The 13,775-nt window shown below is 34.8% G+C and overlaps 1 protein-coding gene across 6 annotated transcripts in view; it reads left to right on the top strand.

The window, feature by feature from the left end:
* Positions 1 to 13,775, top strand: part of EPHA7 (EPH receptor A7) — a 172,526-nt gene that overhangs the window by 135,724 nt on the left and 23,027 nt on the right. For 3 of the 6 annotated variants that reach the window (XM_021090161.1, XM_005659302.3, XM_021090181.1), the window contains exons 6-9: positions 2,233 to 2,357; positions 5,541 to 5,709; positions 11,663 to 11,771; positions 12,405 to 12,460. In XM_021090161.1, the coding sequence (XP_020945820.1) occupies positions 2,233 to 2,357; positions 5,541 to 5,709; positions 11,663 to 11,771; positions 12,405 to 12,460 (459 nt within the window). Of the gene's footprint in view, positions 1 to 2,232; positions 2,358 to 5,540; positions 5,725 to 11,662; positions 11,772 to 12,404; positions 12,461 to 13,775 lie in introns of all 6 variants that reach the window. The other 3 variants (XM_005659300.3, XM_003480289.4, XM_005659303.3) reach the window with 1 other exon arrangement.

Genomic DNA, 13,775 nt, shown 5'->3' with positions numbered 1-13,775 from the left:
CACTTACAGATGTGGTTCCTTGTACAAAAGAGTAAAAATACATTGTAGCACTGCTAGCATTGTGATAGGAGTTTCAGAATACTGTGTATTTCAAATATGTTTTTTGGAATCTTTCCCCCCAGTCCCCAATTACCATCATTTATTGGTAAAAATTATATTCTAAGATTAAATAATAAATGCTAATGTGTAACTTGCAGAAATAAAATCTCATTCTAATACTTAGATCTTGCTGCAACATATCAGAAACTAAATGAGGCACATTTATAGCCCGTCTCCTCCATTACTTGGAGAATTCAGTGTCTCTTGCCTCTTTCACCTTACTATGTAGAGATAGAAACTACAGAAAGTGTTTTATAGTTTGGCTACACTGAAAATCACATTAAGAAAAGTGTGTTGTTTAAAGGAGTCCTAGAGATTGGCACCTACTAGTGCTCTAATCTATTTCCATCTAACCTATTTCCGAATGGCACACATCATGTTCTAAACCCTAATCGAATATCCAGCAGCCTTACTGAGTAATTTATATCTTTTTTTTTTTTTTTGTAGCTGTATTCTCACCTGTGCTGCATTCTGTTTTCTACTAAAGTTAAAATACAGATTTTATGAATGGCTTTAAGTAAGTCAGACTATTAGAGATTGATGGCTAAGTAGAAACTCACCTCACCATTAGTTAGTTGGGCTTAGGCTTGGGGAAACAGGTTCTGGAGCCACACAGTTGGCTGAGATGCTAAATATATTCTGGGCGGAGAGACGAATCACTTTAGAAACAAATTCTTCTTCACTGCATATATTCAGGTTTTAAAAGTTGTGGCAGAAAGATTTTTTATTAGAAACTGGCTGCATTGAAACCATAACAGAAACGCAGTTAGTCTGTAAACACAGTCTGTTGAGTACTTTAGCTGCATCCCCCTAAAGGGAAAGTTGTTCCACTTAATCTGCCCTGGTTATGCTTTTGTTAGTAATCTGAGAGGAAATGGAAGTCATGCATCTTCCACATTCTTCCCTCAAAATTGCAAAGCAAGAAAGCAGTGAAAAATGTTTTTTCTAGACATTGATATAAGGAAATATTAAGAAGTAGAAGAAACAAAATAAAGCCAAAGGGATAAACATCAGAAGCTTGCTTAAACAGCTTTAGCCCCATATAATTGCTTTTCTGTCAGCAGGATTATTAACAATTTTGGACATCTGAAAATTAAATTAACAGCCTGAAAATATTTTACGGAATGAGATAGAGCATGATACATGAAACATAATGACCCCACTGAAATTCAGCCAAGCCAGTGCAGCTACTCATTTAGACAGAGAAGACAACTAGTTAATCATCACTGAGCAAATTAGACAGAGCAAATTAGTTTGCTACATTCCACAGTCTTAGCTACCAAAAAGAGTATATGGCACTAATTAGGATGAAAGAACTCTAAGCATATTATTATCTGTGTAGAAAGAGAGCAAAATTGTAGCTCGAATTGCTTCTATCAAAGCTTGAAGCCTAGGTTACACAGGTATAAATTACATGTGCAAGAGTCTGTGTGTGTGTGTGTATATATAGATGTGTGTGTGTGTGTATGTGTGTGTTCATGTACATATTTAAGTAACAGAAGCCTTAGCATTTTCTTGCATCTTGATGTAATGAAGTCTAAATTTTTTTCAAGGTTAATTAAAATTTTTTGGGAACACACCCACATGCACACGCACTCGCGTGCGCACGCACACACACACACACACACGGCACACACACACGCACACACATATGAAACAAAAAAATATTTTTTAAAGTGTGACTCCTTTAACTGAAGATAAAAGTGGCCATTTCATACTTTTTCTGGCACTATATTATTATTTTTTTCTTTAAAAAAGTGTATTTCCATTGCATGTGAAATAAATATTTGGACTTAGTTTATCACTGGAGATTAATCTGAAATCATATTTTGTAGCCTTAATTAGCATTCATTTGCTTAATTGTCATTCTCAGCCCCATCATTTCCATTTTTCACTAACTTGAACAATGCTATCTTCTGCTGTTTGCACTTTAATTTAAATTTCTATTAAGGTTTATGAACAGTAATAAGGTCCTATTTGAATATTCATTAGCTTCTGAATTGTGAGCTATGAAAAGGTGCTTTCTTTTACCTTAATGAAACTGGCACAGCATGGGACTGATCAGTTGTGACATTTGATTTGAGGCATCCAGTGAATTTTCTCATTGTTTATTGACACATCTTGTCCAAACAGCTCCCTCGCAAGTGAGCGGAGTAATGAAGGAGAGAGTACTGCAGCGGAGTGTGGAGCTTTCCTGGCAGGAACCAGAACATCCCAATGGAGTCATCACCGAATATGAAATCAAGTATTACGAGAAAGTAAGTGCTAAGAACAGCTGAGATGTACAACCATGTTCTGTGTGTCTCACGTCATCCTACTGCACTGTCGACTAAGGCTGGTCATTATATCAGCTCTTTGGAGCAACTTCCAAATGTGTAGTTAATTTTAGCCATTTTTAATAACCATGTCCCTGAATCTCAGGTTCATTATCATAATGATGGTTTCTGTGGTTTAGGTTTTTGTGTTACACAAATGAAAATATTCCACTAGTAGTATGTTCATATATTCAAGTGTGGATGTCCTAATAATTAGATGCAGGCTCTGTAGTACTACAGAAACCACAGAGCCCAATGTGTTTTTGAAAATGTTCTTTTAGGGTGCCTGTTTGAGCCCTTGAGGATTTATTTTATGTTTGTGATTTCAGTGATAATGATGGGGGCCTCAAATAATTTAGTAATTTGAAAAAATCTTCTGTAATAAATACATAGTATGTCTCTAAACTTCAGAATCAGAAGATGATATTTCACTCCTTTAAATTCCTCCTAAAATTTATTTCATATACATTATGCTAATTATGTTACCACTTCTTTACATCCGTCTCTCCATGAAAAACTAGCATGGCTAAAACCCACGTGCTGCCCCTTTAATCCTCTCTGATGCCTAAATTGCAGTGAATAGGGATAAATCTTTGTGTATGAAGGTGTTTATTTCTGACCCATCTTTGGCAGATAGACAGACAGACTCACCTTGTTCACAAATTATTATCTAGACTCTACCTCACAAGAAATCCTGGTTCAAGGATTGTAATATGGAAACTATTATTATTACTAGTGGTAATGATAATAGTGTTACTCTTATTGACTTACGTAACTGAAGTGCTATAATATACATAACCCTTTGAGCCATTTAAACAGAATTTCAAAATAAAAACCTAAAGCTTTGGAAAAAATTTGGGGACTGAATTGACATGATTGAATCATTTAAATGGGTGCATTGGCAAAGGATACAATTTTTTTTCCCTTTGAAGGAAAAACAGTTTAAAATTAGTTTCAATATTCAGATTAAGTTTACAATATTTTTACTCATTATCTCCATTATGAATTAACAAGTTCAGTGGCCAAGGTTACAATTTAAATACCTCACTTTATCTAGGGGATACATTTCTTGTCTCATCAAATGTGATTTTAGTGTTGGTTTTGTTATGTCTGTGAGCTCTGACAGTATAGTCCCTGGTGAAATTTCATCACATTTCGAAGGCAATGAAATACATTTTAAAATTATAAGTTAGATGGTAAGTGAGAGTAAAGTTTCTCACAATGCATCACAATATTTTGCAAATCCTTACTCTGGCATAAATTTGCTCAAATAGTTACTTTTCTGTTTTGCATAACAGAAGCAATCTATCTACATTCACTGAAATTACAAATTACAAAACAATATTACAGATAATACTATTATAGTATAATGTAGGTAAGCCTGTGTTCTGGATATAAACCATTATGTTATCTAATATCAGTTATACCTAGTTCACTTATTTGAAAAAATATATATACTTATAATATCAACTATCATTTTTATAAATAGTTATAATGATAACAATTACAAATTGGCTTCACTAAACCCAGTTCAGTTCAAGTATATTTATTTACAATTTTGCAAATATCATTGTGAAGGTAAATCAAAAAACCAGATAGAGATTTAAAGATTTCACTGAATAGTTTTACTATCATACATGGTTGAGCACAGGTATTTATTATAGAACAAGTAAGAACCTGCCTAAAATTGTGTATTTTGGAGTTCCCGTCGTGGTGCAGAGGAAACAAATCCGACTAGGAATCATGAGGTTGCGGGTTCAATCCCTGGTCTCGCTTAGTGGGTCAAGGATCCAGCATTACCATGAGCTGTGGAATAGACTGCAGACGTGGCTCGGATCTGGCGTTGCTGTGGCTGTGGTGTAGGCCAGCAGCTGTAGCTCCAATTTGACCTGTGGCCTGGGAACCTCCATATGCCACAAATGTGGCCCTAAAATAGCCAAAAAAAAAAAAAAAGTATATTTTGATGAGTAGTTTTTTATGACTTTTTTCATAAAAATAGAATCATATAACTACGCTTTAAATATTTATTCATTTCAATATTATTTTAACAGTATATTTTGTAATCTTGAATTTTTATATTGTTTCATTCTTAAGCTTATCATATATAACATGATCAACACATTTTTTAAAAATGCTACAAGCCTCAGTTTTCATATCTGAAAAATGGTGAAATTGAACTGAGATATTTAAAATATTGTCAAATCATAAATTATATATTTTAACTTTTATATTTAAAACTTTAACATTTACATTGATAGTTTTAATTTCATATGTTTCATTAAATGCTATTTTGTAAAAGTGGCTTTGTCCTGTGAGAAATGCAGTTTTTAATGAAAACAATTGATATATCACTATGCTGGTGGTGTTAGCTAAATTTCTTGATTTGATAGCTTTCATTTTTAGCGTATGGCTTTTTGCTTACTGAATGACATTCAGAAACAATATTTTTTTTTTTTTTTTTTTTGTCTTTTGTCTTTTGTTGTTGTTGTTGCTATTTCTTGGGCCGCTCCCGTGGCATATGGAGGTTCCCAGGCCAGGGGTTGAATCGGAGCTGTAGCCACCAGCCTACGCCAGAGCCACAGCAACGCGGGATCCGAGCCGTGTCTGCAACCTACACCACAGCTCACGGCAACGCCGGATCGTTAACTCACTGAGCAAGGGCGGGGACCGAACCCCCAACCTCATGGTTCCTAGTCAGATTCGTTAACCACTGCGCCATGACGGGAACTCCAGAAACAATATTAAGAGAACTACATTATGAAGGGAAGGGAAGACCTCTACTAAACTATAGATGTTACAAGTGTACTTATGTTTTGGTCAAAGGACATTTGACTATATTTATGGCTATAGTTCTTGCCACTATGCCCTCTGCTCACAAAGCACAGGCTCAAAACATCATAAATGTTTTAACACAATTGGTTCTCTTTGAAATTTATAGAACAAAGGCATGTGTTCACATTTACATTTTATATTATCTTAGAAACAATTCACTTTTCCAATATTCCACAGGGTACAATGTAGCCTTTATGAAAACAATGCAGCAAATTGAAATAAATTGCGAGAATAGGCTGTCAAATCGCCTGGTTGCAATCACAATTAAATATTCCCTGTATATATTGTTTCTAGGATCAAAGGGAACGGACCTACTCGACAGTAAAAACCAAGTCCACCTCAGCCTCCATTAATAACCTGAAGCCAGGAACAGTGTATGTTTTCCAGATTCGGGCTTTTACTGCTGCTGGTTATGGAAATTACAGTCCCAGGCTTGATGTTGCTACACTAGAGGAAGCTACAGGTAAAATGTTTGAAGGTAATTACCACCTTTGGTTTGGATTCTTACTCTCTATAATTCTGGCATATTTTTTTCAATATTGGGGGTGAGGATTTAGTTCAAGATAGTTTTTATGTTTAAAGTGAATGTATAGGTATGTACTTTGTAAAGGCTATTCAGAATAATAATTTAAAATTTGCTGTTTTCTTTTGCAATGTTAGACCCTTGTGACTTCAGTTGGTTTCTATAATACTTACTGGGTTTATTTTTAAAAAGATGAAGTCAGAAACAGAAGCAGGACTTGTTCAATTGTATATTAACATTGGCTGATTTTTAAATCACAAAATGATCCTATTCTAGATGTCAGTCAAAGCTGTCCCTTAACAGAAACCCCCAAATTAAGCCAGGTCGTACACAGGGGGGGGCAGAGCAAGGTGATTTAAAATCAGGGTTAATTTAAGCTACTTGCCTTTCAACAATGATTTCAAAACTTACCAATCAGGAAGAAGATCTTTGACCTAGTATTTATTTTTACTTCTGTTATCTCTTTTTATTTTTGTGAAATAATTCCAGCATACTAAGTAATATATTTAATGTGTATGTGAACTATTAATAGGAATAATCAGTTGAATATCTCTATTGATTGAAACTGAGTATCTAGTACTCAGCTTAAAAACAGAACATCACTGGAATTCCCATTGTGGCTCAGTGGTAATGAGCCCAGCTAGTATCCATGAGGATTCGGGTTCTATCCCTGGCCTTGCTCAGTGGGTTAAGGATCTAGCACTGCCGTGAGCTGTGGTGCAGGTCACAGACATGGCTCAGATCTGGAGTTGCCATAGCTGTGAAATAGGCATTTGTAACTCCAATAAAACCGCTGGCCTGGGAACTTCCATATGCCAAGTGTGCAGCCCTAAAAAGGCCAAAAAAAAAAAAAAAAAAAAAAAGAGCATCCCTATTATCTTGAATCCCCTTTGTCATTTTATGTTTTATAATGCAACATAGAAACATAACAAAATACATGTGCCTATAGTGTATCACAGATAAGCAGATGTATCTTAGAATGCATGTCCCAGTTTACTGCCAAGAGTGCAAAGCTAGAATAGCTTGAGTACCACTGCTGGTTGTTCAGCTAGGTTGAAGCCTCGGGGTGTGTTTCTGTATTTTGAGTTTTTGATTTCGCTTGATGTTTCTCAGACACAAGGTTCAGGCAGCTGTTACTTCCTCCTCTCCTTGCCAATCTAGTGTTCTCACAAAATCCTAAGCAAAAATTAGCTTGAAAATATTATATCAGGGAGTTTCCTTCATGGCTCAGAGGAAACAAATCTGATTAGCATCAGCAAGAATGCACGTTTGATCCCTGGCCTCGCTCAGTGGGTTAAGGATCCGGCTTTGTTGTGAGCTGTGGTGTAGGTCACAGACACAGCTCGGATCTGGTGTTGCTGTGGCTGTGGTGTAGGCTGGCGGCTATAGTTTGGATTTGACCCCAACTCTCTGAAACTCCATATGCCACCAGTGCATCCCTAAAAAGACAAAAGACAAAGATTAATGAAGAAAGAAAATATTATGGGATTTTCTTTCCTCAACTTTTATTAGAAAGATTTTTTTTAAAAAAATACAATTTTGAGGAAAGAGTTATTTGACTTTGGGAGAATATTTTTCTAGATCATTTAAGGTACAGTAAATTGGTAAATTCCTTTCATCAGCAAATGCTTATTAAGTTTTTCAAAAGCAATCTTTTTTCAAAATATTTTGTTATATTTTTAAACCAAGCATTAAGTCTATCTCAAATAATAAAGTATATATTGAATACATTTGAAATATAAATCATTTATATAGAATTATAGACATAAAAATCATAAATTGAAAACATTTCACATGGTTTGATGTGGTAAACTTAATATCATTATTCTTTATTGCTCTTTAAAATGGAGTATATAAGATTTAAAATGAGAATATCTAAATTCAGTGGCCCCCAAAACATTATAGCATTTTACATTAATATTTTGACATTTAAATATTTAAAATCTTCTGTTAAAAACATGTTCTAGTAGTTTTTCACTTAGACTGATCTTTTGATATTTACTTTGAAATTTCTAATATAATAAAACAATTCAGATGATATTTTTTCATATTCTAATGAATAGTTAGAACTTAAACAAACATTATCTCATACTTAATCAAACATTATCAGTTAAACCTTTAGGTTTGAAAACTTTCAAAAACGAGTTCAGGCTTTTTCCTGACTTCTTAAATTAAGAATATTGAGCCAAACTATTATGTATTGAGTGCTGAGATTAATAGATATTATTTTCATAATTTAAAAATGAATTAATTGGAGTTCTCTTGTGGAGCAGCAGGTTAAGGATCTGGCATTGCACCTGCAGTACTGCTATGGTGCGGGTTCAATCTACATACCTCAGGCATGGCCAAAAAAATAAAAATGAAGTAACTAATGCTCAGCGAGATTGAGATGGAGTGGTAGAATCTGTATGATCTCATGAAATGAATGTTAAAAATGTATTTTTGTTTTAGAAAGGATTTGGTGATTTTCATCATCAGAATATTCTCACCATTGGAATGTAAAGTTGATGAAAGACCAGTTCATATCTCCTTTTCTTACTTAACCTTGCCAGGCCTAATATGGTGCTTGACTCATAGAAGGCACTCAATAAGTAAGCAAGGAATGAAATCTCGTAGTCATCAACATTGAACAGATAGATTATCAGTATCAGTCAGAGCTAGTGGAGATATTCCTGGTTGCACATTTTACCTCTGCCATATCCGGCTTTGGATGAGCTACTTCTCTGTGCCCAAGTTGCTAGGATAGCAGTACCCAACTCTCAGAGTATTTTGAGGATTAAATAAGTTAAAGTACACAAAGTGCCAAGTACAGTGCCCAGCACACTTGAATATCTTGAATATCAGCTTTTATCATTTTTTAATTTTTATTATTTAGTGAAGCCATTTTCAAGCCTTTTGATCACAGTAATCCTTCTAAGCTGTGAAAAAATATTGAGGATCCCCAAATCGATTTTGATTTGGGGGATTATATTTATTGATATTCACTACTGTAGAAATTAAAACAGAATTTTTTTTTTGGATTTTTGTATTTTTACCTTTTCAAGGGTCACTCCCACAGCATATGGAGGTTCCCAGGCTAGGGGTCCAATCGGAGCTGCAGCCACCAGCCTACACCAGAGCCACAGCAATGCCAGATTGAGCCATGTCTGCGACCTACACCACAGCTCACGGCAACACCAGATCCTTAACCCACTGAGCAAGGCCAGGGATCAAACCCACCACCTCATGGTTCCTAGTTGAATTCATTAACCACTGAGCCACGACAGGAACTCCATAAACAGAGAATTTTTAAAAACACATAACACACATTTTATTAACCATCAGAGTGATGGCATTATCACATGTCATGTAAGTTCTGAAAAACTCAGCTGTGCATTTGTGAGCATATGAGAGTGAAAAAGGCAAGTAACATCTTATAAAATGACCATCATATTGACCTTGCAGATCCCCTTGAAAGCTCCTAAGGAACCCTTAGGTGTTCCTAGACACCTTTTAAGAACTATTGATTTAGCTCACATTACTGGGTTAAGAAATAGGGATCCACAGAAACAAATGACATATTTGATGCTCTTAGTTTAGTGAAAGAGAGAGACTTGTACACAAGTTTTGGCCATGCAGTTAAGCAATGGTAGGAGACCAGTGCTATCAAAGTTGGGAAACAGTGACTGCACTAGGGAGGAGGGCATGAGGAAAGAAACCACCAGAGAGAAGTTACTTGAGCACTATTTGAAAAGAGAAGTCAAACAAATTATTCCATTGCACGTACAGCCTGAATTCCCCTTCTATGCAGAGCCAGTGCTACTGTTTTTACAATTTTAAACCATGGTCTAGTGATTATGACACATGTAAATTACTTTAAAAATATATTACCCATGAAATAGATGAAAACATGAGCCATAAATGTTGACTCTGGTAAGATTAAAGTTTGAACCTGACTACATATAAAAAACATATAAGAAAATATTCTCAAATTCTAATTCATCATTCACTTGAGTTCAGTTTTCTCATTGGAGTTCTGTTTCGGAAGCTAAGGGCAGAACTGAGCCTAACACAAGCTAAGAATTAGACCCATGGGACAGGTTGAATGGAAACAATTTCTACATATACATGTTTAATTTTTTCCTTCCTCATGAACAAAACGACTCCACTCTTTTTCCTCTCTTAATATATATACACATTAAAAGACAAACAAAATCCAACAGACATGCTTGAAGTCATCTTTTCTCTTTTGAATGATAATAGGCTGTAATTCAGAAATTAAAGTCTATAAAGTTGTTTTCTTTTTCTTCTTTTTCCCTTTAGTTCCCTCAGGGAGCAAATCAGCAGGTGCTGAATTAAGGAGTGTATATGCTGTCCCTTTTGAGAAACTATTCCACTGAGCTGTTTTTACTGTTTTTCATTATAAAAGCTATCTATAGTTAGCATAGGTATACAGAATTAAGAGATGAGTTGTCGAAAGGAGGGAAACATAGATAAAGTAGAGAAAGGCCAATCAGAAAAAAAAAACTTATTGTAGCAAGACATACTCTGCTTACATAATTTACTGCTCTGGAGACCGAGTCCCTTGCCACCACTAAGGAGTAGTATTTTCCATCCAACCTTAAATTAAAGATCATAGCTATTGATGTTTTCAGAAATAAGCAAACTACATTACTTTGACCTTATATAAGATACTAATTTGCAACTGGATCATTTATTGAAATACAAGTTTTCTTTGTTTTGCATTCTCTTAATTATTTTATGAAATCTATACTGGCACTGAAAATACAATACTCTGGGGAAAATATGACAATTGTGAATTGTCATGTAAGTAAAACTTCACTAATTTGGAAAAATGCAAGTGAGAAGGTCATGTGACTTGATAAAGAATCACAAGCAGAGGCTGCTTTAAAGGATATGTAAACATATACTGCTCCCAAAGAGACTCTCAGAAAGTTTCAGCTGGGCTTGCCTTAATGAGCATGGAAGAATCACTTAGCATTATACAGGAACTGTGTACAATTAGATAATGCTGAAATGTTTTTTATTTTAATTTTTTGTTTTTTTGCCTTTTCTATGGCTGTTCCCATGGCATATGGAGGTTTCCAGGCTAGGGGTTGAATCCTTGCTGTAGCCACCGGCCTACGCGAGAGCCACCGCAACAGAGGATCCAACACCACAGCTCACAGCAATGCCAGATCCTTAACCCAATGAGCAAGGCCAGGGATCGAACCTGCAACCTCATGGCCCCTGTCGGATTTGTTAACCACTGAGCCACGATGGGAACTCCTGAAATGTTTTTTAAAGTATTTGCAGAAATTTGGATTTTTCATAAATAGCCTACCTCCTCTGTAGTCTTAAACTCTGAAATGTGTGTATTGCACACAACTTAATACAAGTAATTCTGCTTATCGTTTTCTTGAATTATGATGGGTTATAAATTCATCATGATTTCCTATGATTACCTGCTGCTGTCAGAGATAGATCATTAAAGGTGCTTTGAAAAATGCTGAGAGTATGTATTTGGGTTCCTTTCTCTCACACCAGGAAAACCGACACAGAAGGATCAAATACCTTACTGAGAGAAAAATAGGGATTTAATAGCAATTGTAGATCAAAGATCTTTATCTCTGGATTCATAACTGTTTCCAACAGCTAAGCAGGAGCTAGCCATTCAATGAGGCATTTTGTAGGTTTCTTTTTCACCTGAAAAATATAAAATAGATGGAAGTATTGTCCTTACCACTTATTTAAAATGCAAAAATAAACATTCAAATTTATCTGACAATATAACCCATTTATTTAAAATTAAAGGTGAATTTAATAGTATAGATATCTTTATTTTGTTTAATCTTGGAAGTTCTTGCATGGTATCGAGTGTTTTGTTGAGCCTTTTTTTTCCTCCTGTTTATAGCTACAGCAGTCTCCAGTGAACAGAATCCAGTTATTATAATTGCTGTGGTTGCAGTGGCTGGGACCATCATTTTGGTGTTCATGGTCTTTGGCTTCATCATTGGAAGAAGGTAGAACACAAATTTATTGTAATCTGTAACATTAAATGTATTGATTTTTCAGAATTATGTTAGCCTATTACTTATTGCTTAGTGTGTTAAGTAGTAAATGCAGACATTCTTGATCTCTTATGAAACATTAAGATCAATAAATTTTCATTCTCCCAAGGCCAGAAAACAGAGTGAGCTTGATCATTGACTTGAGTTTAAGAGGAATGAGTATTGTAATTTCTGTTGGGTGACTTTTTATTAGTTATTTTCAGAGTTAGATTTTTATAATAAATGTAGAAGACACTTGGGAAAATGTTTACTCTTTTAGTTAATGGTTTGTGGAAACCATTTAAAATCTGTTGTTGTTTTCCAGAAAAAAGCATAAGTAAAACTTACTCATTGATAAACCTAAATCATGAAATGTGTCCCTTCCACATTGTATCACACAAAGACTTTATATATTTTGTGCATTTTTTTAAATCACCTGAATTGCTAGGTTATTATTAAGTTCATAACTGTGAACAGGAAGTTTTTGTATTTTGTTTACAGCTCTAACTAGCATGTTGTTAAGTAATTGAAGTATATCATACTAAATTTTAAAAATGTAAAGTGAGATTATTGATTGAGATCATCACAAATTTAATTTTTTTCCAGGCACTGTGGTTATAGCAAAGCTGATCAAGAAGGGGATGAAGAGCTTTACTTTCATTGTAAGTGTTTGGCTTTTCTTTATTATTATTTACCCCAATTAATACAGAAACCTGGTTGTTAGTATTGGCATGAATAAATTCCTAATGCATCAGGCTTGAAATTATATAATGAGCTCAAAGTGTTGCTTTAAAACATTTGAATATTTAAAATGAGAATCATATGATATAAAGTTTTTAAGGACAAAATATATTCAGAAATGTAATCTCTCATAAGAAATTTTAATACAACTGCAAGGACATTCAGCAGCTTTTATGTCACAGTTGTTCCTCTTGCAAACTTTGCCCAAGTGTTTCATATCATTCTAATAATGATTCATTGAATGTTGCATGTGCCCATGTTCTAGCTCAGGAATTCACTTCGAATTAGCAGGAAAGGCCCTTTTTCTACCCAATGAATGATGCTATAATGAAAGACTAAGCTAAGGACTGTCTCTCTTCAGCTATTGTAAAATGTCTATCACTGATAGATATTTCAGGGGGATGTAAATAGTAAAATAATAGGATTCAATCCTCCAGTGTTTTTCCTGTGGATTTGGGATACCTGATTCTTAAAAGTTCATTTTAGAAATCATATTGGGAGTTCCTGTTATAGCACAGCGGAAACGAATCCGACTAGTAACCATGAGGTTGCGGGTTCGATCCCTGGCCTTGCCCGGTGGGTTGGGGATCTGGTGTTGCCATGAGCTGTGGTGTAGGTCACAGATGCAGCTCAGATTCCCAGTTGCTGTGACTGTGGCCTAGGCAGGCTATAGCTACAATTAAACCCCTACCTTGGGAACCTCCATATGCGCCCTAAGAAGCAAAAAAAAAAAAAAAAAACATATTGGAAGAGAGCTCAAGGAACCAAAGAAAATAGATGCCCAAGAAGTAAATGTTGACTCTAAGCAGTCAAGTTAAAACCTCACAGTGAAATGATTTTAGCTCTAATCATTAATGATGCTCTTATTCAAACCCATTTTCCTATTTTTAATCCTTGAAAATATTGAAAAATAACTTTCTTAATTTTTCTAACTGTAATGTTTCCTAAAATATCTCATGGGTAGGTAAATTTCCCATAAATAACATGAGTGACATTTATTTTTGTGACATTTATTAATTTATGTTATTATCTAAGAAGATATTGCCATGTTCCCATTCTAAAGTCACAGAAATATGTAAGCATCACTCAAGAGAATATATGGTTGAAAAACCACAAATTATGAACACCATTAATATGATTCCTAAATTTATTCAGTGTGTTATTACTTGTTGAACCAACAGTTCCCTTGACTTTAGTTTTCAAAAGAGAAGTGGCTTTACATAATATGTATCCAAA

Source organism: Sus scrofa, chromosome 1 (assembly GCF_000003025.6).
Source record: "Sus scrofa isolate TJ Tabasco breed Duroc chromosome 1, Sscrofa11.1, whole genome shotgun sequence".
Classification (NCBI taxonomy): Eukaryota; Metazoa; Chordata; class Mammalia; order Artiodactyla; family Suidae; genus Sus; species Sus scrofa.
Note: the sequence above shows the minus strand (reverse complement) of the source record. Positions and strands in the feature narration are given on the sequence as shown.